The sequence below is a fragment of the Rhipicephalus sanguineus genome, chromosome 2 (assembly GCF_013339695.2).
Source record: "Rhipicephalus sanguineus isolate Rsan-2018 chromosome 2, BIME_Rsan_1.4, whole genome shotgun sequence".
NCBI classification, from domain to species: domain Eukaryota; kingdom Metazoa; phylum Arthropoda; class Arachnida; order Ixodida; family Ixodidae; genus Rhipicephalus; species Rhipicephalus sanguineus.
Genome location: NC_051177.1, coordinates 125890131 through 125916878, shown reverse-complemented (window position 1 = coordinate 125916878; position 26748 = coordinate 125890131). Strand labels below are relative to the sequence as shown.

The 26748-nt window shown below is 47.0% G+C and overlaps 1 protein-coding gene across 2 annotated transcripts; it reads left to right on the top strand.

Annotated features, from left to right (window-relative positions):
* Positions 1 to 26748, top strand: LOC119383639 (alpha-tocopherol transfer protein). 2 transcript variants are annotated; one of them, XM_037651908.2, is made up of 6 exons: positions 1 to 478; positions 2324 to 2474; positions 11061 to 11312; positions 17313 to 17506; positions 20696 to 20806; positions 26347 to 26748. In XM_037651908.2, exons 1-6 carry the CDS (start codon positions 443 to 445, stop codon positions 26521 to 26523), a joined length of 921 nt encoding a protein of 306 aa, XP_037507836.1. In that variant the 5' UTR covers positions 1 to 442; the 3' UTR covers positions 26524 to 26748. The 2 variants fall into 2 exon arrangements, with proteins under 2 accessions (XP_037507836.1, XP_037507837.1); XM_037651909.2 differs by lacking the exon at positions 11061 to 11312 and having other exon boundaries at positions 4 to 478.

Genomic DNA, 26748 nt, shown 5'->3' with positions numbered 1-26748 from the left:
CGCTCAGTGTAGCAGAAACATTCTCGCCGTTAACAAAGCGGGTTCGTAAGTAGTTTGGGTGCATTTGGAGAAGTGAAACGGGCAGCATGAGTAACGTTCAAGGGTTGGGAGAGTCACATGGCCACCCTCTAGCAATCTTGAACCATCTCCCAAAGAGAGAGAGGCTACTCGAAATAGCAGCTCGAGAGCATGCTTTCTTTGTGTGTTTGCATTTCTCGCTCACTTTCCATATCGCGCCCCGCTCTCGTAAACAGCGGTATCTGCTGTAGTCTGCAGTATGTACGTAAATTACTTTAGCGGCAACCGTGACATTGAACTCGTCCGCGCAGTTCATTTGCACTCCGTTTCAGTCGATGTTGTTGCTGCGCTAGAGTGCGGTGCGAATTAGGCGTCTTCTCCGAGAGCGCAGTGTCTTTAGCAGCTGCACTTTACGCAAGCCACGATGACGAAGGTGACCGGGGATTGCGACCACAAGATGGTACGTATTGCACACTTTTTCATTCGAGGATCTGCCTCTTCTTTAGGAATTTTAGCTAGTGACACTCAGTTTAACGACACGTCGCGTATAAGTTAAAAGTGTTAGATAGTTAAAGCAACATGAAATGCTAAGATATCCATGTTGTCTATTCTATTTGTGGGTTCTTGTATTCATTGCCATAATTCGCAATTAAGCGATTTCAAGACTTTTGTTAGCGCGTATATGAGCTACAAAGCGCCGCATTGCCACTAAGGTCTACCTCTTAACGTGAAGACATTTCACGTTAGCACTTCTCGGGGTCTTCTTTCCTCGGGTCGTGCATGGCAACGCAGTTTGTAAAGCGATGAACTACATTGTGCGATTAAGTTTTATAGGCTCAGTTTCCAACCGCGTTTCCGCACTGATAAGAGAAATGACTCCTGGAGGAATGTATTGAGCAGAGAATGAAGGGCGGAGAAACCCTTCCCCTCCACCTTAGTGTAGGGCAACAAATCAGCTCTTTCGATTCCGGTTAATCTCCCTAATTTTTTCTGAGCATATCTCTATCTCTCTTTGTCTCTCTCTCAATATATACACGGAACCTGGTATTACTCCTTTAGAAACACACCATTACAAAAATTCTAGACGTCACCGCACCCAAATGTCGTCTACAGCAGTGAAAATACTGTGAACCTACGCCGTTAAATATTGCGCTAAAGATATCCAGTACTACAACCAGCGCCTTGTCAAACTCCCTTGTGGTTACAAACATATCTTCAGAGCGTGACGCATAAACGAGCAAACCGTTGAACAACGTGTTTATTTAGGGGAAGAGACAGCAATGAAACAAGCACTTAGAGACTCATTTCCGGCGCGCATTGCGTGTATCACTTGCCACGTATTGTGAAGACCTTTTTTTTTCTTGCGAACACTCGCTTTTCTTGCACTATAGATTCCCCCTGAGCATGGTCAATGGGAGCAATGAAATATGGTAAATCGAAAACATTAACGCAGCTATCGGATAGTTCTAATGTACTCGTAAGGTTACTGCGACCTCTTTCTAGGACCCCCACACAAGTACGCTCAATAAACTGAAACTGAAACCGATGGTTCGTTCTATCGGGGTATGTTGTTGAAAAATATTTAATTAGAACAAGTTTTTGAACAAAGACAGTCCACGACTCAAGAAGACAATCACAGCAGTTATTTTGCTGGTTATTCTACAGGTTCTCAACCAAGCAGTGTATACTTTAGTCCGCGATATAATGTGGGGATATGAAAAAGCTTTCTATGCGTCTTTCTGCCTTATAAATATTTTGATCACCAAAAGCATTATAAGTCACTTAAGCTATCCTGATATAGCCTGTTTTAATGTTGGTGCAAAGCGATACCACAATGGGCACTGAATAAATCGCGCAGTAGCGCTTCATGGAGGAAAATAACTCCTGTTTTCAAATCACAGCCGGTAATGCGCGAGCATTTCACCTGACGCGGTGGTCTAGTGGTTATGGCACTCGACTGCTGACCCGAAGGTCGCTGGATCGAATCCCTGCCACCGCGGCGGCCGACTTCGATGAGGGCGAAATACTAGAAGCCCGCGTGCTTAGATTTAGGCGCACGTTGAAGAGCACCAGGTGGTCGAAATTTTCAGAGCCTCTCATAATCATATCGTGGTTTTATGATGTAAAACCCCGAATAGTTGTTACTATCACCTGAGCGCACCTTCCTCAAAGGCGTTCACCGATCACGCGTTGCAATAGTAACATAACCACGGCACAAATGAAATGCGTTTGTGAAGAGCGTGTTCGTCTAGGTGGGCGTCCCGGATGGAATTGTTATTATGTTTTTATTGACGCTGTGCTGCAGCCTGCCCGAATACCAGTGGTTAAGGAGGATGCCGGACCCACTACTGAAGCAAAAGCAGAGCTGAACCTCGAAGAAATTGCAAGGCTGGAGCTCGGTGAAACAGCTGAAATCAAAGCAGAGTCCTTGATGCGGCTACGCCAGCTGTTAGAAGGTACGTTTGTGTATTTGAGATTGACTCGGTGTTTTCGACTGTCTGGTCACTGACGTAAAGCCTTTCATGCCGTCCGCCGTAGAAGGGAGACTACACGAGCGCCGCTCAAGCCCTTAAGGACCCCCCCCCCCCCACTCTCACCAGGCCACATAGCAAATTTTAGTTATACGCTGGAAGTTGTTGTGAGCCGAAATAAGAGCATTATGCCGCAAGAATTTTTCAAATTGGTTCATTACGAGCTGCGAAAAACAACAATTTGTAGCGGCGCGAAACCATCATGCGAGGACGCGAGCTTGGACCCCTTGCCACTGGATGGATGCTATGAGCGTCCCCTTTATAACGGGGCGGTGACATGTCTGCCACCATGCTCGAAGAAAAAAGAAAAACTTCCTTGTTTCATGCCGGCCTAATACCTTGTCTACATTGATTAAATCTATCTTATTATACCAAAAAAAAATTTATAAATTCACGGTCTATCTCTCTGCCTCTTAAGGCAGAATGACCTTATTCCCCCCCCCCCCCCCATTATTTATTTTTGTACTTTATCTCTACTCTTCTGCCACCAATACTCTAACCGTCTCTTACTTATTTCTATCGCGGACGTGCTCAGCTTTCCATTGTTGTCCCTAAAACCCAAGGCTTCCTGTAGACTCGTGCCCACAAGTATACCTGGGTGAATATCGCCACATTCAATCAGTAGATGTTCCATCGTTTCCTTAGTTCCCCCGCAGCATGTACAGTGTTCGTCTTCGTTACTGAATCTCGCTTTATAACTTCGCGTTCTAAGGCAGCCCGACCTTGCTTCAAACAGTAAAGCGCTTCCCCTTGAATTATCATAAAACCTTTCCCTCCTTATTTCGTTTTTTCCCTTTCGGTAGTTACTCAGAGCCGGCTTCTTTTCCATCGCTGTCATCCAATAAGTCCTCTCCGCCTCCCTGACCTTCCGCTTAATGCTCCCTGTTGCCATATCGCCCGCACTGCTAGCCGTATATTTACTGGTGAGCCTCCTAGTTCTCTTTCTCCACTGCGTGTCAACGCTTTTTCTATACAAATACCTGAAAACCTTCTCTGCCCATCTACTCTTCTTCATTTTCCTCAGCCTCTCTTCGAATCTCATTTTGCTCTGCGCTTCCCTCACTTCAAAGCCTGTCCATCCCATATCACCCTTTACAGCCTCAATTGTCGTCTTCCCGTGAGCGCCCAACGCGAGGCGGCCCACCGTCCTTTGATTTACATCCAATCCTGATTGTACCTCTGACTTCATGCAAGCCACTGAGTTCCCAAATGTAAGCCCCGGGACCATCACACCCTTCCACAGCCCTCGAAGCACCTCGTACCTATTGTATCCCCATAAAGCTCTGTGCTTCATAATTGCAGCATTCCTCTTTCCCTTTGCTACCGCTGCTTTCTCTTGTACCTCCATATATCTATCCCCCTCATTTACCCATACTCCGAGGTACTTGTACTCGCTTACCCTCGGTATTTTTTGGCCCTGTATGAAGACCGCATGGTCTTCGTGATCATTGAATACCATTGAATACCCCGTGTAGCCAACGCCACCTAGAGGCGTTGGTGTAGACTTCGCAAGCCAAATGCCTTCCCTGCCCTCTTCATCATCGGATCCGGAGGATCAAATGACGCATACGCATCAACACGTCATGAGTATGAAAGGTCACGTGTGCATGACGCGCCCGAGACAGACCGAGCACGCGATCGGCGTCGTTGTGTCGGCGTTCTCTGTGGTGCACGGCCTGTTTCTGCGGGGCGGGCATAAAAGCTGCGACATTTGTACGAGCACGAGCAACGCCACCTAGAAAATATTCTAGAGGGCACTGGCACGAGACTAGCGGTATCAAGAGCCAGAGTCGCATGAACATTTGGGTAGACGTAGGATGATAATGAGCCTAATGAGCGCTGGACGGGGTAGAAAATTACACACTTTCGCTGTCAGGGCTGGTGTCTGCTCGACGTGCAAACCGCGAGAACACCAACGCGTGCGAAAGGGAGGCAGCTTAGTCCCGCGTCTCTCTGCGAGTTCCAGAAAAATAAAAAAGAAAAAAACGCACACATTCCGTTTGTGTCTTATTATTTTTCTCAAAGTTCATTAATCTATTCAAGCAACAAATTACACACGCTATACATGCCGCGTAAAATAATTATCGCAGTGTCACGTGCTACTGTGGGCGACGTCGGAGCACAGATGTCTACGTAGAGGAGCGACGTCACAGCACTGACAACTACATAGGGCCGTTCCTTGTAGTACGTCATCCCTTCCTTCATTGGGTGCGCGCCCGCGAAAAGGGCAAGCAGCGTTCAGCTTGAAATTTGACCCATTTCCGCGGCGCGTAGCGTTGCAAATTTTGGCAGACGTGATAGTGAACGCCCAGTGTATGCATTGCGCTCGTCAGCTCAATATTGTTAAACCTGGTGAGGGGCCCTTTAAGAAAGGCGATAAAACATTTAGACTCGGATGACATTAAAGGGCCCCTAAACCACTCAGAGGTCGAAATTTAGTTGTGGCGTTGCAGTTGTGCACGAGTCTACAGCGAACGCTGGTGGAGTTGCACGCGCTTTCTCGTTTCGCTCTTTCTTTCCTTCGCTAGGCTACATTCGTCGGCTCGTCTATCCACCTCTCCGAGTGCCCTTCTTCAGCGTCCGAGGTGGAAAACGCAAGAAGCGCGCGCATCTGCTAGCAGAAAACAGGCTCTTGTAAAGACGGTTTCAAGATTGCGATAGCAGGAGCACGTGGTGCACCCCAAGAAACTTCCGGTCGCCTCATTTATTATTCTGCAACACCGAAGCGTAAAGCGTTTTTTTATGATTTGTCAGAGTAAGGGAACACTCTTTTTCCAGTTTCACATAAAAGAAAGGCGCTTATAGTTAAAGACTAACTTGTGTGTAGCTTAGAAGAATATTTAATTCAAATATTTTGCTGGACACTGAGAGAAAAGTGTTGAAACTCTACGGGCTACTCGCCAAGGCTTTTGTTCCCCGCCAATGCTGCTAGCCTACGCCAGCGCAGGAAACCGGAAGCGGTCCAGGGCCTGTGTTAGTAAACAGTGAAACCCTCTTAAGCCCACTGACAGCGTCTGTTGGTCGCAACATCACTTAATCATGCAGGTGACATGGTGACGGCTGTTGTCGATAGCGGAAAGGCACGGAGAGGAGCAGGCCAGCGTCTGTTGGTGGTTTAGGGGCCCTTTAAGGCAGTCTATTCATACCGTACACTTGGTATCGTTTGAGGCTTCTGTTTCTCATTATCACATCATTGCTCGCACTGGCATTTCAACTGTTCATTCCAAGGCTACCATAGAAGCCAGGGTTGTCTGGTTGAAAAAAAGACCAAAAATAGCGAAAAATGTGGAAGAACTAGCCAAAACGTAGCCACTTTGACCAAGGGCAGTAAAAGTAGTGAAGCGTAGCCAAGCATGTTCGAAAACAACTGCGACGTTTTTATTTAAATGTGTCTATGCAAGAGCCTTTTGGTGAGAATGTAAATAACCAACGCCAGAACCCTTCGAAACAGAAGCGTAGCCAGAAATTTTTTTCGGGGCGGGGTTAACCACCCTTTTTGTATGTTCGTGCGTGTGTTTGTATGTGTGCGTGTATATATGGACATGCAAAATCGAAAATCGAGATGACAAGTCATAACATGAAAATCATGACACGCATGTCATGTACAGCATGATTTACATGCCACGCTCATGGTGCGCTGGCGGCCGTTTCGCTAGCTTGATATATACCAAAAGTGGTATCTTGCGACATGACTGTATGAAGAACATAAATAGCACAAGTTAACATGAAAACCATGACACGCATGTCATGTACAGCATGACTTATCTGCTACGCTCATGGTGCGCTGGCGGCCGTTTTGCTGGCTTGATCTACCCCGGAATTGGTATTCGCGCGACGGGACCGTGTGGACGAACATGAAAACACGAGTTAACATGAAAATCATGACACGCACGTCATGTACAGCATGACTTACGTGCCACGCTCATGGTGCGCTGGCGGTCGTTTCGCTAGCTTGATATACACCAAAATTGGTTTTGCGCGACGTGACTGTGTGGCGAACATAAATAACAAGACTTAACATGAAAATCATGACAATCATGTCATGTACAGCATGACTTACGTGCCACGCTCATGGTGCGCTGGCGGCCGTTTCGCTAGATTTGTCTACCCCGGAATTGGTATTGCGCGACGTGACTGTGTGACGAACATAAATAACACGGCTTAACATGAAAATCATGACAAGCATGTCATGTACAGCATGACTTACGTGCCACGCTCATGGTGCGCTGGTGGCCGTTTCGCTAGCTTGATTAGCTTGATCTATCCCGAAATTGGTATTGCGCGACGTGACTGTGTGACGAACATAAATACCACGTGTTAACATGAAAATCATGACACACATGTCATGTACAGCATGACTTACGGGCCACGCTCATGGTGCGCTGGCGGCCGTTTCGCTAGCTTGGTCTACCCCGAAAGTGGTATTGCGCGACGTTACTGTGTAACGTCGCGTATGAAACACAAACATTCCATGAACATTCCATGAAACACAAACATTCGTATGAAACACAAACATTCCAGCAGATGCCTCAGTGACAGACAAGACGATGTATGCAGCGCTTTGCTGGTTGCTTCGCATTACATCGATTCCCACAATGCGTGGGATCTAGCGGCTTTTAAATGCGAAGCATTTCTTAGCGAACTTCTGCGAGTTTGAGCGTATCTATCTATCTATCTAGCCGCCTACGACTTTGTGCTCTCCTGGCCGTTTCGTTAATTGGATGTATACCAAAATTGCTATGGAATAACATGAACGTATTACGAACATAAATGACAGGTCATAACATGAAAATCATGACATGCATGTCATGAACAGCATGATTTACATTCCACGGCCTTGGGGCTCTTGCGGCCGTTTGGTTAATTTCATATATACCAAAACTGGTATGACGTGACAAGAATTCATGGCGAACATAATGACAGGTCCTAATGCGCAAATCATGACACGCATGTCATGTGCGGCATGATTTACATGACATGGTCTCGGGGCGCTCGCGGCCGTTTAAATGAATGGATATATACGAAAACTGGTATGACAAGACATTTCGACATGAAGAACATAACTGACACGTGGTAACATGAAAATCATGACATGCGTGTCATGCACGTCATGATTTACATGCCACGCTAATGACGCACTCGCGGCCGTTTCGCTAGGTATATACACCAAAATTGGTATTGCGCGATGTGACTGTATGGAGAACATGAATAACAGGTGGTAACATGAAAACCATGACATGCATGTCATGTGTGTCATGATTTACATGCCACGCTCATGGTGCATTCGCGGCCGTTTCGCGGGCTTGATATACACCAAAATTGCTATTGCACGACGCGACTGTATGACGAACGTAAATTAGAGGTGGTAACATGAAAATCATGACATACGTGTCATGTAGAACATCATTTACATGGCATGCTCATGGTGCGCTCGCGGCCGTTTCGCTAGATTGATATGCCCCGAAATTGGTATTGCGCGATGTGACTGTATCAAGAACATGAATAACAGGTGGTAACATGAAAACCATGACATGCATGTCATGATTTACATGCCACGCTCATGGTGCATTCGCGGACGTTTCACTAGCTTGATATACGCTAAAATTGGCATTGCGCGACGCGCCTGTATGACGTACGTAAATGAGAGGTGGTAACATGAAAATCGTGACAGGCAAGTCATGTGCGACATGATTTACATGCCACGCTCATGATGCGCTCGCGGCCGTTTAGCTCGCTTGATATACACCAAAATTGGTATTGCGCAACGTGACTGTATGGCAAACATATACGACAGGTGGTAACTTGAAAATTATGATATGCATATCATTTACGGCATGATTTACATGCCACGCTCATGGTGGACTCACGGCCATTTCGCTCGTTTGATATACACCAAAATTGGTATTGTGCGATGTGACTGTATGACGAACATAAATGACACGTCCTAACATGCGAATAATGTTATGCATGTCATGTACGGTATGATTTACGTGACACTGTCGTGGTGCGCTTCCGGCCGTTTAGGTAACTGGATATACACCAAAATTGGTATGGCATGACAGGAGTGCGTGATGAACATAAATGACCGGTCATGCAGTGTATACACCAGAATATACGCTTCACTGGCCTGGTGTATATCACATTGTGCATGCACGCGTGCATGGCAAACATGCGATATATGTAGAACTAGATGCCATGGCATGAATGATTTCATTTGGCTCAAAAATAAACAAAGCGATGTATGCAGCTCTTTGCTGGCTGCTTCGCATTACATCGATTCCCACAATGCGTGGGATCCGCCGGAATTTTTTTTCTCCTCCTAACTTCATTTCCTCTTTCTCTTCCCTCCTGCCGAAAGAGTAGTAAGTAAGTAAGTAAGTAAGTAAGTAAATAAGTGTTCCTAATCCCTTTTGGCACAGGACAGGCGCTCGCAGCGCCACAGGACAAAATGTGGGCGCTCCACACGCACTCACACACGCACACACACACCACTAGGCAGGCGCTCGCCGCGCCACCAGGCAAACTTCGCGCTCCACACGCACTTCACGCGCACACACACTTGTTTTCAGCTTCACTGTCGAAAAAATTTGGGCCTGTTAGTACACCGCCAGTTTCGCCAGCAGGGGAAACGCGACCCAGGCCAAGTCAAGCCAAGTCTATGCAGTGGCGTCGGCGTCGTCGTTAATGTTGTGCTGTCGGCCCGCCGCTGCGCTGGACTCTGTAGGGGTGTTTGTCCACCTGCCGGCACAGTCTGTCCCAGAGCTTTAGGCGTCGCTCGGCTCTCTCGGTGTGCTCGACTCGGGTGTCGACGGAATCGTCTGAGCGACCCATATATTCTGCCAAGCTTAGCGTGGGGTGCGCCCTTGCTCCGAGTCGCGGGCAGTCCATCATGATATGTTGCATGGTTTCCTCCGTGTCCCCGCATAGGCGGCACGACGGGTCCGCCTCGAACACTTTCCAACGCCGCTGCTGCGTGGTCAGTGACCCCGTCCTCGCTTGGAACAGAAGGGCGCTTTCCCGGTCGCCCCTGTAAAATGGCTCACAGTCTGGAGCCAGCTTATATTCGAGGTATAACTGCAGGCTCTGTTTCTTTGCCGCCGACGTGCGCCACCTCTCTGTGCTGGCTTCGGTGATAGTGTTTCTTTTTATTTGACGGCATTCTCGTTCAGATTTTGCTTCTTCTAGTTTCGTGTTATGGCCGAATTTATTTTCCAGGGAAGCCAGTCGTTTCATCCGCTGTGTTTTTATGCCCCTGTATCGAAGGTGCAGGTATATGCTGCTGGCTGTAATTTGTTTCTGGCAGGAACTTTAGCCTGCCAGCATATTGTATTTTTGACCTTGCTTCGCGTGCTTCGAAAGTTGACCAGGCCAACTCCCCTGTTACTGCTGCGTTTGCTGTTACAAAGCTGCCTCCTAGTAGCCAGCGCCCTAGTTTATTTTGGTGGCGGTCCATACATCTCACTGTTTGGGTAGAGTACGCCAGTGTGTCGCCTGCGTAGGTTATTGCAGGCACCGCAAGGGTCTTCCAAAGCGTGCGGCCTACCCTATAGGAGTTGTAGGAATGCCCTGACAAGTGCCACACCCTACCTTTTAGGCGGTTGGATTGTTTTAGGCGTTGTGCACCTCTCAGTGGCAGTTGCCAGCTTGCTCTCTCCCTCTTTTCTCTGTGTCCTTGTGTATCTATGTATGCAAATGAAATAAATAAATAAGCGCCAAATTCAATTTTTGAAGATAAGAACACGCTTTGGCAACCATGTTTTCATACAGTACTCGAACGCCAGCAGCGGCGACGTCGCAAGATATTGATAATTTGGTTCAAATCGAGGGAACACGAAAATAGCCAAAAAGTAGCCAAGTAGCCAACACGTTTTTTTTCTGCCGCCACCGGCCTCAAATTGTAGCCAAATTGGCGCAAAGTAGCCAAACGTGGCAACCCTATTAGAAGCTATACGATGACATACACCCATTCAGTGACCCCCTAACAATACGCGCAGCTTGACAATTTCTCTAGTTAAAATCATTGTACCATTCTTTTTTTTTCTACACTAGTGAAAGAAAATGTTCGCGTTTCATTGAAACGCTTCGTATAGTTAAGCATCGTTTGGTTTTTAATGAGCCATAATAATCTCAAGTAGTGACCGGGGAAAGGGGTAGGGCGTCGAATTATCATGATACATAAAATTTTAGCATATGGAAAAAATATGCGTATCCGCACATATTTTTGACCTAATCTACACCAGCAATAACTCCAACAAATCATGTTCTATGAGTGCTTTAGGGTAATCTGGGAAAAGCGACAGCTGCTTTTCTTATAGCTATCACCAACAGTATTTGTGTTTATCACTGTTCTTAACTTGCTCCGTCTAGAACGCAATCAAGATTAACTAGCTCTAATACTAACTCTTCTGCACAGGGATTCCATTATCTGCAAATCTAACAAAAGAAGAAAAAAAACTGAATGAACGGTGGAAGCTATAAATGTATAAGTACTGCATAACTTCTCAATTTCAGGTGAAATCACCCTGAAGATTCCTTCAAGCGATGACTTCCTTGTCAGTTTTCTGCGGGCTCGAAAATATAGAGTAGAAGATGCCTTCAAGATGATAAAGAAGTATTTCCGCATGCGGCGAGATATGCCGGAGTTTTTCCACGGTCTTGTCCCTCAGAACGTTCCCTTCAGAAAAGTTTGCCACGACCACAAACTTCTGTTGATATCGCCTGAACCTGGCGAAAACGGCCGGAACGTGGGAGTCTTCAATATAGGTAAGTGCGCGTCTAGAGACAATATATCCTCACGCGGGCATTCGCGCCTTGCGCACACCGGGTGTACTTATTGCGCCAATGGCACAAACTTATTTTATTGTTGTACCTAAAGCAAGACCGCAGTCGCTGCAATTACGCCTCGCGCAAGCGCAAGTCCGCACTTATTTTTCCAGACGCCGCCAGAGTGCTAAATGCTAGCGTCAGGTGCTTCTCATCCAAATCGCCTCGTGTGCCACCGATGGCGGCGCTGCGAACGGCGCTTGGTTGACGCAAAGGCGGGGATTCGGCTTTTGTGGTCTGCTAGGCTCTGGCTAGAACAGCTGCATTTTCGTTATAGTTCGCTCACGTCACACGGCGTTCCTCGACTACTAGCTGTATTTTCTTCTAGTGATACTTCTTTAGATGGCTGCTAGCATTACAGGAGGCTAAGAAATGTTAACATTTAACGTATCTTCAACCTACCCACAGCCATCGCGTTCCGAATCATGCTCTCGAGTTCGTAGCGTAAATCACTAGGCTGGATCGGCGTTGAAATAGCTTACGTTAAAGTACGAACGCCCCGCCAAGCAAATTAAAGCGAGTCTACGCTGCTTTGGAAGCGGAGCGCGATCAATAAACGTCAGCGTTGTGTAAGCAGACTTGAGTTGAACGAAAATTCACACTCCACTCCCAATTGTATTCATATGGACCTGTGTACACAAAACGTTTGCCGACAAATTAAGATTGATAAGTTCACCGACAAGCGCGTGTTTGCGGACAACTAGCGTATATTGGGTGAGTTGGATTTACATTAAAACTTGTTACACACGCCAGCAGTGGTGCGCGTTCGCACTCTTATGATTACAGACACATTAGTGCGGTTTGCCGCTCGTGAGCCACATTCGTGCTTTCGATCGCGCAGTGCTGCCTAATCGGGTGTGAGCCTGTCAATGGTGATGGCAGGAGGGCGTGCACTATGCAGTTCCTAATGCTTGGAAAACGCGCTGCACTGTTCGTGTTTCATTTGACACCGATAGTACACCTTGGAATATAGTAGGGAAAATCTGCGAATGTGTCCAGGAAGAGTAGATAGAGAGCTCTTTCCCACCATTCTTTTGGCCCTTTTGGCTGGTTATTGCTATTCTTTACCGCGCTGTAACAAGATTGTTTTAAGCTGAAAGCCTTAGATTCCGCATCAAACGCGAAAATTGACCGTCGGCGTCCAGCGTCGGCAGCGTCAACACGAGTGATGCGAAAAAAAATCATCACATGATGACGTCACCTTATGACGGCATCGTGACATCACACACCTCCAAAACGTGTGACGCCATAACGTCACGTCACATGATGACGTCATCACATGACATCGTCGCTTTGCATTGCCTCCGTGATCAGTGGGTCCATCACGGAGGCAATGCAATGTGTATAACGCTAGCAATGCCTCCAATCCTTGAGGCTTGAGTTAGGTCCCCGTTATGCCCCGCCACGGTGGTCTAGTGGTTATGGTTCTCGACTGCTGACCCGAAGGTCGCGGGATCAAATCCCGGCCGCGGCGGCTGCGTTTTCGATGGAGGCGAAAATGTTTGAGTCCCGTGTACCTAGATTTAGGTGCACGTTAAAGAACCCCAGGTGGTCGAAATTTCCGGAGCCCTCCACTACGGCGTCCCTCATAATCATATCGTGGTTTTGGGACGTTAAACCCCAGATATTATTATTAGGTCCCCGTTAGGTAAAAGAACGAAAAGAAAAATGGGGAAGTCGGTTCCACGTGCGCATTCCGGGCTTAAGGCGCTTGTGCTGAAGCCTACTTCCTCTCGTCGTACGTTTTTCTTTCACGCTATTTTCATTCATCAGCTTAAAGTCAATTGAAAATAAAAAAGCAAGGGAAATATCCCAACGAATAACTTAGAGACTGAAGACCAAGTGGTAAAAAATAAGATAGAGGATAAGCCAGCAAGCAACCTGTATGAGCCGGCAGGATAAAGTGTTGGGGAATGTAGTAGCCAGTACAAAACCACGTTACGATCAGAAAGCATTCGGAGGGGGGGCAGGGGATGGAACAGTACATCAACTAAAGAAAAAGAAGAAAATGGTTTTTGCCATCGAGCCATCTTCGGCAAATGCATAAGGGACCATGTGAGTCATTTTAGTACAGTGATCGCACCACGCCCTATCAAAAGTCGACCGTTGAGAGCGATTTACACTATTTTATTGCAAATACATCTTATAATGACTTTCCGATGCGAAAGCTTTGTATTTATCTACGTCTATGAACTATGAACGAGTCAGAAAACGTCGATTTATTGACGTAGGAATTAAAACATGTTGCGTAAAAGAAAAAAAAACAACTCCGCACAACCTACCAATATTTGGTATCACTGCCGTGCATCCCCTTTTGACTCGTGCTCTGAACCTTTTTATTTCTTGTTTAAATTTTACGTACTTCCGACGCGCTTACACCGCAGCTGCTGAAAATTTGGATTTAATCAAAGGGTGTTGCCTGTAACGACCATTTAATTTATTTGAATGACATCACACGTCGTTTCTCATGCGCTTAAACCTCCGAACAAAGGAATTGAACAGAAACCAAAGTTCCAACGTTGAAGTCAGTGATCGAAAACGGGCCGGAAAGTCATTTTGAGGGCGCCACGGCCATATAACAGTCGCGAAAAGAAATCGTCGCCATACATGATGGCTAGGAGGCGACACCAGGAGCAATCGACACTGAACGTGCTCCTGACGGCAACTCCGCTCGAGTTCACTGGGCATTTCGCCCGAACATTCAGTAGAAATTGATTTATGAACTTGCCTACAAATGTTTCAATCACTCGAGCAGGGAAGACTGGCCGGCAGCGTCGAGCAGCCTTCACGTAGCGAGCGCGCGCGCGAAGAGCGGCACCCGAGTCATCTCTCTGACGTCACACGCGAGAGGGCGCCACTCAAAGATCTAAAGGCGAATAGCATGATAGTTCAGTATTTCATGGCATTTGATCTGCTTATTCAATCATTATCAACAGAATGAACTGCAGTTTCTCGAAACTGACGCGCCTTGACTTAATAACTACACTCTAAGAAGGAAAAGTGTTACCTGTTGTTCTTAATGGTGACTCGCGACTTACCACGTAAATAACTCACTTTAATTATACGTTAACTATCTCTTCAAGAGTCGCGTCTCCCTTGACTCACCGACGAGAGTATAACAATCTCCACAAGAGAGTCGACGTGCATCTTCAAAAAGAGTCATATACGAAAATGTGGCCGATCACGACTCACCAAAAAAGGGTAATAGGTACCCGTTTTTTTTCCTTAGAGTGTATTGTTCAGCGACATTCACCAACTGCACCTTGTCAAAAGATGCGCTTGTAACATGCCTTCGGTTGGCGCCCATGCATACGACGCTTCATTCTTTCGCAGTTATTTTTTTTTCTATTATTTAAGGGCACTTCCTCAGCGTTAGTCCTCCTCCATCACAAATCTTCGCTCAACAACCAGTGCACTGTCGAGGACGATCGTAAACGGAGCGGGCACCTATCTGCGAACATTTTCGGCCATCGGCTGCTCGCCTGCGATCAAAAACACAGCTAAAAAGATGGCTGAGGTTTAACTCTGGTAAACCAAGTTATCTCTAGTGAAAGATACGTTTGGCTTGGTTTTGCATAGACTATGCGCACAGTGGAACTCCCAAAAACGTCAGAAAATGGGAAGACGGAAGCTTGCGACGAAAAAAACCGTAAACAGTGGGCGGGGACCCGAGCCCACGTTTCGACAAGTGGACGTGTCTTATCCGGCCCTGAAGAAAAGTCCACTTGTCGAAACGTCGGCTCGAGCACCCATCCACTGCTCACGGATATTTATGCGCACAGTGTTTCACTGAAGTTAGCCTTTATTGCAAATTTTCAATGCTGAAAAAGGCAGTCTTATGATCGGTGAAGTAGATTATCAAGGCTTCCTAACTTTGCATCATGTATCACGTGCAAATCCGGCATCGCTTTGTTCCCGTGTTTCAGCAGGCAACTCTGTCTTTTCATGAAATTTCGCAGCCTGCCGGGTAGCTATATATATTGGACAGATGAATCCAGCCACCGCGGCGGAAGGGTCACTGCCTTGCGCAGCCCCAGCCTCGGCGACCAACTTTGGGCTGTCCAGCAGGCCCGCGAGGCGGCGGTGAGGCAAGGCCTCGACGTCCCCACGTGGGAGACCTAAAGCCCGGTCGGCGAAAGCTCTGCAGGACCATCAATAAAGTTGTTACCAACCAATGAATCCAGCCTGTCGCTTGCGGGGAAGTGCGCGCACAGATTTACCAGCCGGTGCGCCATTCCTGGCAAGGCTGAGTGACCAAGCCCCCGGCTAAGCAGCCGTTAAAGAGCCTCTAAACCTCTACGAGGTCAAAATTTAGTTATGGCGTTGAAGGTGCGCACTAGGCAGCCTACGTGACCGGCCGGTCATGTAGGCTCCCTAATGCTCCCGAGTCTACAAAGAACCCTATAGCGTAGTTAGACGCGTTTGATAATTGAAACGCGGCCCCTGATCGCGTCGCTCTTTCCTTCGCTACGCTTCGTTCGTCGGCTGGCCTCTCCACCTCTCAGATTGCTCATCCTCGCCATGCGAGGAGAAAAAGCTGGGAGCGCACGCACCTGCAAGCAGACAAACAGGCCAACTCTTCAACAGCGTATGTTGCTCGTGAAGCGACCTAATCGGACAGATGCCGTCACGACGGCCTCTGGGATAGTAGAAAGGCACGAAGAGCAGCACGCGAGCGGCCGTTGGCAGCATGGCTGGCGTTTTACTTTCGCCTAGTCACGTAGTACCTCGAGGTCCGACAGAGTGCAGCTGAGAAGCCTCGCCGCAGCGGACCACGTCGCATGACGTCATGCCTGCTCCACTTGCGCTCCGGTGGCTCAAGGTCATTGCGACGCGATCAATGACCTTGCGAGACATGACATAGTACAGATTTCGCTTTAAAAGCGGGTAACACCCAGCCCTGCGTCTAGACCCACAGCTGGATCTCGACGAAGGGCAGATCCCAACTCTGCAAAGCTCACATTAACACCCCTGTACTGACAACCTCAAGTAATAAGGGAGTGCAAGTCTCTTTAACTATGGCAGATTGAAAAACAAAAGGCCTGCAGACTCAAGAGTCGGATGCTCCATATGTGGATGTTAGTGATTTAGCGCGTAGCCTCCGGTATGCAGAACTGTGTTACGTTTGCGCCTGAGCCGAATAGTAAGCGGCGCATCTCAGTTTTTTTGCAACAAAACGCACAAAGGTTGCTTGCGGTTGACACTCCTTCAAGCAGGTGCGTTGCCCTCTCGAGCCGTGAGTGCGAGGCACCATGCGGCCCGACACAGCGAGATACTACCACATGAACGTAAAGGCTCTGGGGTCACCACACCAACCTTGATGACACAACCACATCGCCAAAGATGACGGTCCGTTCCCATGGCTAAGCCAGCGGTTCAGTGCTTCGGGGCGGCGGACCCTTCAAAGATCCCAGATTCCACGCGTGTGCCCCAACGCCCTGCGGCTTTCACGTGCCAAGTCTTAGAGCCATACGTGGAAAGTGCGATGGTTACGCCCCCGTTGAAGACGTTGACCTGGGCGGGTGAGGCTGTAACCCTTGCAACTGGTGCGTGTGATCTGATTGGACTGACCAACCTGGAGCGATTTCCCGATCTAGGGATCTGCGGAGAGGAGACACTTTATAATTAGCCATCGATCTCACACTCCTCAAGAAGATTTTGCCATGTAGCCCATGTAAGTAAACTGCTGTTAAGTTTCTCTTTTCGAGTCTCGCGTCTGCCTCTGCATCTTCATATCGAGGTCATAGTGCCTGCGAAGGCCGGTTGCCACAATTGCCAAGAACATTCCAATGTATCTCACCAATCAAATCAACCTCCAGATCTACACCGGTGCAATAGCGAGTCAAGGAGTACTAGGCATTCAGAACTCGCTGCCTCGCGTCCGCGCGTGTGTGTGTGTGTGTGAGCGAGAGCTATTCACGTCAAACTTTCTCTACACAGGTGCTTGGAGTCCTCACGTGTGCAGCCTCGTAGACTATACAAGAGCGGTGCTTCTGCTGACTGCCAGCTGGCTGCTTGAAGATTATCCAACAATATGCGGAGCCGTGATGATCATGGACATGAAGGGACTGAACATTCATCATTTGACGCACATCACTCCTTCGTTCTTGGTGAAAGTTGCCCACCTTATACAGGTGCAGAGTGACTCTGTGTTTCCTTCTGAAAACGCAATGAATTTGTAGAGCTGGTCAGTGTACTGTATACCTGCCCGCAGTTTCTTCTCTTGTTCTTGTCATACATAGGACACGAAGGTCATCAAAGGAAGTATTGGTGCTACCATCCTAGTGGCATAGAATTAGGCATCACGTTGACACAGCTAAAACGCTGACCATATCGCAGGTATTCGGAAGCGTCCACTTCCCGGATGCGTGCACGCAAGAGTGACTGCAATTAACTCTGAACTTGGTAAAAGTGAAGACACCGAAATGTCCACAACGACAAAAATGTTTCACTTGAAGTCCTCAGCGAGACTACGAGGAGTTCGCAATGGCACCACTCATACCGCGTGAATAATTGGGTGCTGTCTGCATATATCATGTGTTCCATGCCGCCAACGTTAGCCAAGCTACATAACACAACTCGCTAAAGATGCGCTTACGAGACCTATGCAGTGCTCGGACATCCAAGCTATGCCGACCGAAAAAACATTATGGGAGCAAACTACTTGGTTCACAAAAAGTTAAACATCAAGTAACTAAATCTTGCGGCAGCTTGGCTAACGTTAGCTGAGACACCCTATATAAGGTGCCACATTTAGGCAGACGCGCAAGATATTCATTGAACACACACTTTCCATGCAACCAATAGTTTGCTGCCACGATGGCAAACAGTAAGTTTTCATAAACAATTACGTCTTTCATTGCGATATCAATCATAAGAAGCCTTCATGCGCACTTTTGCCCTCGCCGTGAGGTTCCGTATGAAGTCCAAGGGCGACGAAATCACCCCGCGTGTCGTATGTTCATGTGCGAGTGAAATCATGCGAAAGCAGCCGACGACCGCGGCTCAAGCAGAGAGGAAACGCGCTACTTTCGCGCAAAATGACCATGAAGGGGGATGTCCCGGATGGGGCGAAGGGGGAGGCTTAGTCATTCACTGCACACTTTCAACAGCCGGGCGCGGTCCTGCGCCCACAACCTTGATAAGGATCAGCAGACGACTCATACCTTTGTGTATGATGTGTTCCTATCACTCAGTTTCATTTCACCTGCGTTGTTTTGAGTTAAGGAATAATTATAATTTCGCATGCTAAGGTAGTTAGCTGCAACAGCTTTACTATACGTATACCATTAGCATTTCTTTATATCGCATTAAGTGCTTCGCCCTTGCGATGAAATTGTGACTTTCTTATCTTTCTCATAAGAGGCGAATATAGTCTTTGACGAAATTTTGACAAAAAATATCCTTTAAAATATGCATTCTCTCGCTTTCTCTCTGTCCTCTAATAGAAGTGAAAAACATGTTACTGGTTTTCTTTACTAAAGCCTTTGCTGAAGAAGAGAAGCGTATGAAGTAGCGTGCTAAAAACTTGCGCACTAACCAACCCGCCGTAAAATGCATTCGCGTGTACATATTTTAAGAAAATTCTAGCCTTTAGCAATAGTCACTGAAGCTGCGCGTAACTTCCTACAGTTGACACAAGTGCAACACGGGTGCATCCTTGTGTTCTTGATCAGACTTACGCTTCATCACGAGATAAACTAATGTCCCAAAGATATGCCCTGGAAAGATGTGTTGTAAGTGTGTCGCTTAGACAGGAAGATGTTTTCTGATGGAAACCCCAAGTTCGGGCGCCTAACTTAAGCATGAAGATCGCACCTGTCAACTTGGATTGCTATGTTGTTTTTATAGCGATATCACAAGCGAGCATTTCTTCAGAAAACATTCACTTATCTTCTTGGATATTTCTAAAGAAAGGGGCGATATATAAGAAATTTTCATTTAGGCAGCCATTAGCGCCGGGTCATCTATTCATTGAAGCAGTTTTGAAAAGAAAGCCTACTAAAAACCCCGAAACTGGGAACTCGGGGCGTCAGCTCCGAAGCCGCGTCCAGTCACGAACAAATAAAATATTGGCAGGTTAAAGTTAACTGGCTAAAACGAGTTATTGTACACTTCTTTCCGCCAGTACGCTTAATACCAACCTGATTTCTGCTTGCGCACTTATAAACCGCATTTGTCAAATATTAGCGGTCTGAGATACTGTCCTCGAACACTCGGGCAATCTATATATTCTGCTTTAAAATTTCTTGTTTACGTTTCACTTGTTCATGACTATACACGTAGTCTAAATATCCCTTCATTGAAGACTCGACGCATTTTCTTGTTTTGATGAAGTATATTACTCAATGTAAGAGTTCTAAGGTACGCCTTCTTCACTCGCAGCTGAACGAAGATGACCACCGTCGCGTCACACAACGCGAATGCTGTAACCAGAGAGAGAGAGAGAGAAAAACATTTTAATGAAGAGCGGGAGATGTTTGCCTCGCTATTCACCTGAACCAGGCACCGCACAATGCGAATTGCGCAACGAATTGGTTGTTGCATGCTTCCAACCCATTACAAAAAGCTCAGCCATAATTCTTCACCTTCATCAGGCACATCATCATCAAAGTGCACATAATGCCTTACAGGTATATAGCGGATACAAAGGTTCTCCGCAGAATTAAGAAAAATGGCATAGTGGCTGCTTCCTTACTTCACAAAAATTATGATGATTTATAGCGTAGAGGGCACCTCGCAAGTGCACTTGTATTGGTTGCCAAGGAAGCCCATAAGGGCCCCATGATCTGTTTCCTCAGAGCCTCAGTAATGTCCTTTCCCTCTCTCTGTCTCTCTTTCTCATGTTAACGTATGTTATATAGCGTGGTGGGAGAGTGAAATAACGACCAGGCGTCATATAATGTGAATTACATAACTAGTGGGTCGTTCAAAGCTTTCAACCCATAACAAAAGACTCAGCCAAAATTCTTCATCGTCATCAGCTGCCGCATCATCAAAGTGCACATAATACCTTACAGATGTGGAGCGGGTACCTCGCTTCTCTGTAGAATGGCGAATAATGGTGTACTGGGTTCTTCCCAACTTCACAAAAATTATTATTTATGGCGTAGTTGGTACCTTGCAAGCGTACTTGCATTAGTAGCCACACGTGAGTTGAAAACGGGCTCTAGAAATGCCGCTGTTTCGGCTTTCGCTGTGACTGTTCTGTGCTTTCCGCGCAGGCCTGGCGTTTTTCCTTTGTTTAGTGTGCTTTGATGTGATCATTTCCTGCCATTAGTTATAGATGAAAATGATAATTTTCTAGAGTTTTATTTCCACAGGATTGCTGGCCTGTACGCATGAAAGAGGTCTACATAATAAACCACCCGAAAGTCTTTGAAGTCATCTTCGCCGCAATCAAGCCATTCCTACGCAGTAAGCTGCTAAGCAGAGTAAGTGTGGTCTCTCATTGCAAGTGAGTTGATTTTGTCGTGAGCGCGCATGTGAGTGCGCGTGTATGTCTGCGACTCACGTCAGGCTCCCCCAGAACCGGCATTATATTCCTAGTGCATTCCAAATTACCTCAGTGCATTCCAAATTACCGCAAAGGTTTACCTTTTCCTCCACTTCAAATTGATAGTTCAACACCGTCTTTGGCATACGCATGTGCTGCAGTAGACAGCTTTAGTGGCGCGTCTGCGACAGCTGTGCGGACGCAGGCTGCCACTGGAAATGGCTGGCAGCCTGCGTCCACAGAGTTGCTACGTACGCACAGCTAAAGCTGTCTAATATCAGCTGCACACACTGTTCTTTGTTGCCTGCTACAATAGACGATTTGCAAAACACAAGAGGAGGAACTAGCGCAGTACAAAACTCGCGCACAATGGTGCGCGGATTGCCCCCGACGCAGCTTTTATGCGCCGTGTAACAGTTCGCGTGCGTGGTTATGGTGGCTTGTGTGGCTTCGACAGAATCCCGTGCTACGTTCTCAAGCAACTCGCAACAACGCGATCGAACCAAAACATGGGGGCAACCGAAGCTTGGCGTGTGCGTGCCTGGCGTACTACTTTTCTTTCTTTCGTTCTTTCTGCCTTTCTTTCCTTCTTTCTTTCTTTCTTTCATTCCTTCTATCTTTCCATCTTTCAACCCGTCTATCTTTCTTTCATTCTTCCTTTCCTTCTTTTTTTCCTTCCTTCCTTCTTTCTTTCTTTCTTTCATTCCTTCTTTCTTTCCTTCTTGCTTGCATACCTTCTATTTTTCCTTCCTTTTTTCTTTGTTTCATTCCTTCTTTCTTTCTTTCTTTCTTTCGTTCCTTCCTTCTTTCTTTCATTCCTTTCTTTCTTTCCTTCTTTCTTGCATACCTTGTATTTTTCTTTCCTTCTTTCGTTCTTTCATTATTTTATTCCTTCTTTCATTCCTTCTGTCTTTCCTTCTTTCTTTCCTCCTTTCTTTCTTTCTTTCATTCCTTCTATCTTTCTTTCGTTCCTTGTTTCATTCATTCCTTCTATCTTTCGTTCTTTCCTTCTTTCTTTCTCTCATTCCTTCTTTCTTTCTTTCATTCCTTCTTTCTTTTCCTCTTTCTTTATTTCATTCCTTCTATCTGTTTTTCTTTCCTTCTGTCTTTATTTCTTTCATTCCTTCTCTCTTTCTTTCATTCCTTCTATCTTTCCTTCTTTCTTTCTCTCTTTCGTTCCTTCAGTCTTTCTTTCCTTCTTTGTTTCTTTCATTTCTTCTACCTTTCTTTCTTTCTTTCCTTCTTTCATTCCTCCTTCGTTTCTTTTCTTCTTTCCTTCTCTCTTCCTTTCTTTCTTTTCTTCTTTCTCTCTTTTTTCCATTCCTTCTATCTTTCTTTCTTTTCGTACCGACGACTAACGCCCATGTTCATGATTTAACCTTTGTGGTTGCTGAAGTCCTTAACATATAGTACGTGGACACCGCATATGGAGAATCCCGCGCAAAGATGGCATCAACAAGCACGTAATGAAAACTAATACTCGGTATGCACTCCTCCAAAGCGTCGTGAAACGCCAGGAGAAACGCCGCGCGTTGTGTCTTCCCTCTAGCCTGGCAGTTATTAGGCTCTGTTATACTATAGTGCCTAGAATATACTTACTAGTGTGCCGACCGCGGGCGTCGCGGTGGCACGAAGAATGATGCCTTCCACCGGCGGCCACCAGACGGCGATAGCCGTAGGGACCATGCTATGCACTGACCTCCATAAAAAGGCTGGACGGCGCATCCCTGCTCTGCAAGGCGGGCGCTTGTGAGGCTACCGGAAGGTCCCCTGTTTGTCCCGGAAGCTGACGTCTTCTCTCCGTCTCAGTCGCGCAATTCAAATATTTTTGGGTGACAGCTGTTGTTACCATCGTTTTTCTTTTTTATTTTTTCAAACTCTGCCATTACGCCTCACTTTAGACGCTGACGAACGCTACACGAAAGATGACAGACGCCGTGCCGACACCGTCCGAATACGGCGGAGTGCTGCAACGTACAAAATGAGTAAAAAGTAATGCAACTTTAAGGTACTTACGCGTGAAATGTCTCCCCTGACGATTTTTCCGGTCGATTCGTACAGTTTACTGCGCTACAGGCAGGTTATTTCCTTAAAAAAAGAAGAGAAAAGCTCTCTTCCGGGACAAAAACGGCGGCTTCCCGTGGCTTCACGCCCGCGTGCTCGACGCGCCATCCAGCTCCTCCTAGTGGAGATCAGTGATGCTATGCCGAGCGGCGTCTCCAGCCGACGCGCGCGCCTGTGAGAGACGCCGACGGGCTGTCCCAGCCAGTTTTGCGCTGCGGAACGTTGGTTGGGGTGCAAAGCGTAATCGAAGGAATGTGATTTCGTAGCACTAACAAGCGATCATACGCACGGTTATCATTAATACGCTGCGCGATACCGGCTGTTTCTTCGAAAAATACTATTATATGCGACACATGACCACAAATGCTAAATTCACGGCAATTTGTAGCTAATTACCATACATTTACTAATGATCTGTTTATTTACCTAAGGACACATTTTTTACTACATATTTATTTAATCAGCTAACGACGCATATTTTACTAATTATCTCTGTAACCACCTAACGACACTCAGTGTAATAATTATCGAACTGTTTCTCACAAACGACAGCCGCCGGAGTTATTCTTCGATTTGTGCTCTTTATATTATTCTCCCACTTCGCTAAACTTAATGAAATTTTTGTGTCCACAGGAGCGCTGAATAATGAGACCCGTTTGTTGTTTGAGCGGTAGCCACTCGTACAATGTGGGAAAAAAGAGGTGCTGTCTTTACGCCTCGTTTTCTGCGACCACATCGCGGTTCTGTGAACAGAAACAAGTGCGGAGCGCGCGCACAGAAAAGAAACCTAGCAATGACATGCGGACATAGGCGTGCGCAGAGGGGGGGGGGGGGGGAGGGGGGCGGCCGCCCCCCCTAGTCACCTAGGAAGAGTGGCGCGCAGAGTGTGGCCGGTACATTGACAACCTTGCGCACGCCTATGCATGCGGAGACACCATAAGCTACTGGCTCGAAAGCGACAACGCCCCACAAGTTTACCGCAACGGAATATTTCCTAACTCCGTGATCACAACCGACTGCGCTTACGAACGGGCATCCGAAGCGCAATTGAGCGACGCGCGTGCAACGCCCGCGCTTGGCTTGATGCGTCGCTCGGTTAGCATGGTCCCTAAGAGTGTCGCCGTCTGGTGGCGTCTGGCGGAAGGCATCACCGTCGGTGCCAGCGTCTCCCATTGGAAACGCTCGGCGGTCGGCACACTAGTAAGTATATTCTAGGCACTATAGTTATACTCCGACGTCCGACGCGAGCGCCCGCGAGGACGTTGCGTTTCGTCACGCTGAGCTGGCGACGCTACGCCAGGCGCAAATCGGTCTCCGCTACAGTCGAGCCGGCTCCAACGCGCCGGTGCGATCGCATCTAGAGGAGCGCATGCGCAGTAAAGCGAAGAACGCCCGCGCCACCTGTCGGGAACCGACAAAACAGCCCGCGAAGCAGGTTCCTGTACATGCGAGTCCGGCGCGACCGGCGCGAAATGCAGCAGAATCTGTCCGGCGCCGATCGACGCCCGAGCGCGCCAGCAGCCGTCAGCCGCGTCGGTGGTCAGCCGACGCCGAAAAAGGCTGTTTTTTGCTGACGTAACGTCGCCGTGACGCGCGCACTCGCTCTTCGACGTTACGCTGGAGTATATCAGAGCCTTTAATTCTCACAGGGCGAGCGGAGAAGGCGGTGCGACAGCCAGGCGAGCGTCGGAGAGCTATTTTTCGATATGGATGGATGCCATGAGCGAGCCTCAGGCTAAACCACGGTGTAAGAAAAATAATTTTTCTTACACCGTGGGCTAAACCAACCACCTCGCTGTGTGTTAAACGAAATTATACTTCTATTGGAAACGCGCCGAATGGGACGGTCGCAGCAATGGTGCGTTTTTTTTTTGTTTTGTTTTGTTTTTCGGGCCTGGTGGCACACGTCACCACCCTGTTATAAAGGGGACGCTCATAGCATCCATCCATCCATCATTGCAAGAGCACTGTGAGAGGAAAGTGTGAAAAAGGCGCGTTCATGTAGCCTCCGTTATGTGTTTGGTGGTAGCGCTGTGGGCTAAACGCCCGCCAGCCATCCTCGTGGACTGAGAGGTGATGGGTTCGGTTCCTGTCAACGGATATTTTTCTCAGGTTTTTTTTTTTCTTTGCCATTTGATGGCGTTCATATTTCAGTGACGGAAATAGTTCATGAGAATCTTGGTGGACACCGGCATAAAACACTTTCATGTTAAAAAATCAGCAGTTGTTCCGTGTACGAATACAACCGTTGTTCAGGAGCCAAATATTTATTAATACTCCTCGCTACAAGACGGTACGCATTGCACCTAGTAATTCCAGCGCAGAAGCGTTGCATCGCCGTTGTACATAAATGTTTGTAGTGACGCAAATGTGCTTTGAAGGATTTGCAACTCGCGGTATGTGCAAACCTTTGACTTAGAAACGGACGCCCGTGCACCCATTACATAAAAGCACTCAGGCCGGCTGCATTTTCTATGGAGGCGAAAATGTTTGAGATTTAGGTGCACGTGTACTTAGATTTAGGTGCACGTTAAAGAACCCCAGGTGGTCGAAATTTCCGGAGCCCTCCACTACGGCGTCTTTCATAATCATATCGTGGTTTTGGGACGTTAAACCCCAGATATTATTATTATTATTATTATTATTATTATTATTATTATTATTATTATTATTATTATTATTATTATTGTTATTACATAAAAGTACTTATGATGATGATGGGTGTGATGCGATGGTAGTGGTGGTGGTGGTATCTGACGACATCTGAACTGAAAAGCAGCTGCGCCAAATAGTATCCTAGCCTGCTTGAACTATAATAAGAATTTAATATTACTTAAGAAGATGAAGAAGAAGGAGAAGAAGGCCTATAATATTACAGTGTTTGCTGTGCGGCGTCCACTTTGCCCTGTGTCATGTTGATGTATGTGCGAACGCCGCCAACATCAATGACTCCTCCTCTCAATGCAGCGAGAATAAGACGAAGCAGTTCCCAACGTATTTAACTGCAACGCCAGCGAAATTTAGCAGACATTGGGGCCACATGCTATAACATTGAGGTTTGTGATAATACATTTGATTAATAACCGGTTTGGTTTCTTTTCGCAATAGCAAACATATCCTAAGGTGAATCGTTTCATTACGTGAACCACCCGACTTCTCCGTAGAGGTTAAAATCCGGCGGGCTGTGACTTCTACCTACATAGACGTAGAAGTCACAGCCAATCCTTTCACGTCTTTGCAACGAAAGAAATAAAAGAAAGGAAAGCTGCCAATCTGCTGAAGAAACATGTATTTAATTTAAATTTATTAAAAGTGATCAATGGAAGTCAATGAAGCCATTAAGGGAGATTCAAGGTAGCGTTGACTGCCTCCTCTAGTTTTTCAGTTTTATTTTATTTTATTTTTTGTACTTAGGTACACTTCATTGGCCACGAAGCTCCAGAGTTTTGGGACCACATTCCCCGCGACCTCGTGCCATCGGAATATGGCGGCCTCCGTGAATATTTCGACTACGATCGTCAAGAGGAGTTCGTGCGCAGCAAGAGGACCTTCCTCAAAAGCCTTTGCGCCTGTGGATACAAAGAGAAATAATGAGACCTGATAAGGAATCGATCATTAGTGGCCTGACGTTTCTATCAGTCAATAAAGGTTGCAGACGCTAGCTGATTATCCCGTTTTATTGCTTGCGCCCGCTAGAGGTCCAAGGAAAATAAACTATTTGTGAACGTGGTCAAGGGTTCGATGAAAGCTCGTCTAGCCAAGTGACATGTTGCAAATGAAAACTGCGGTTAGTGATCAAGTAAAGAGAGAAGGTTA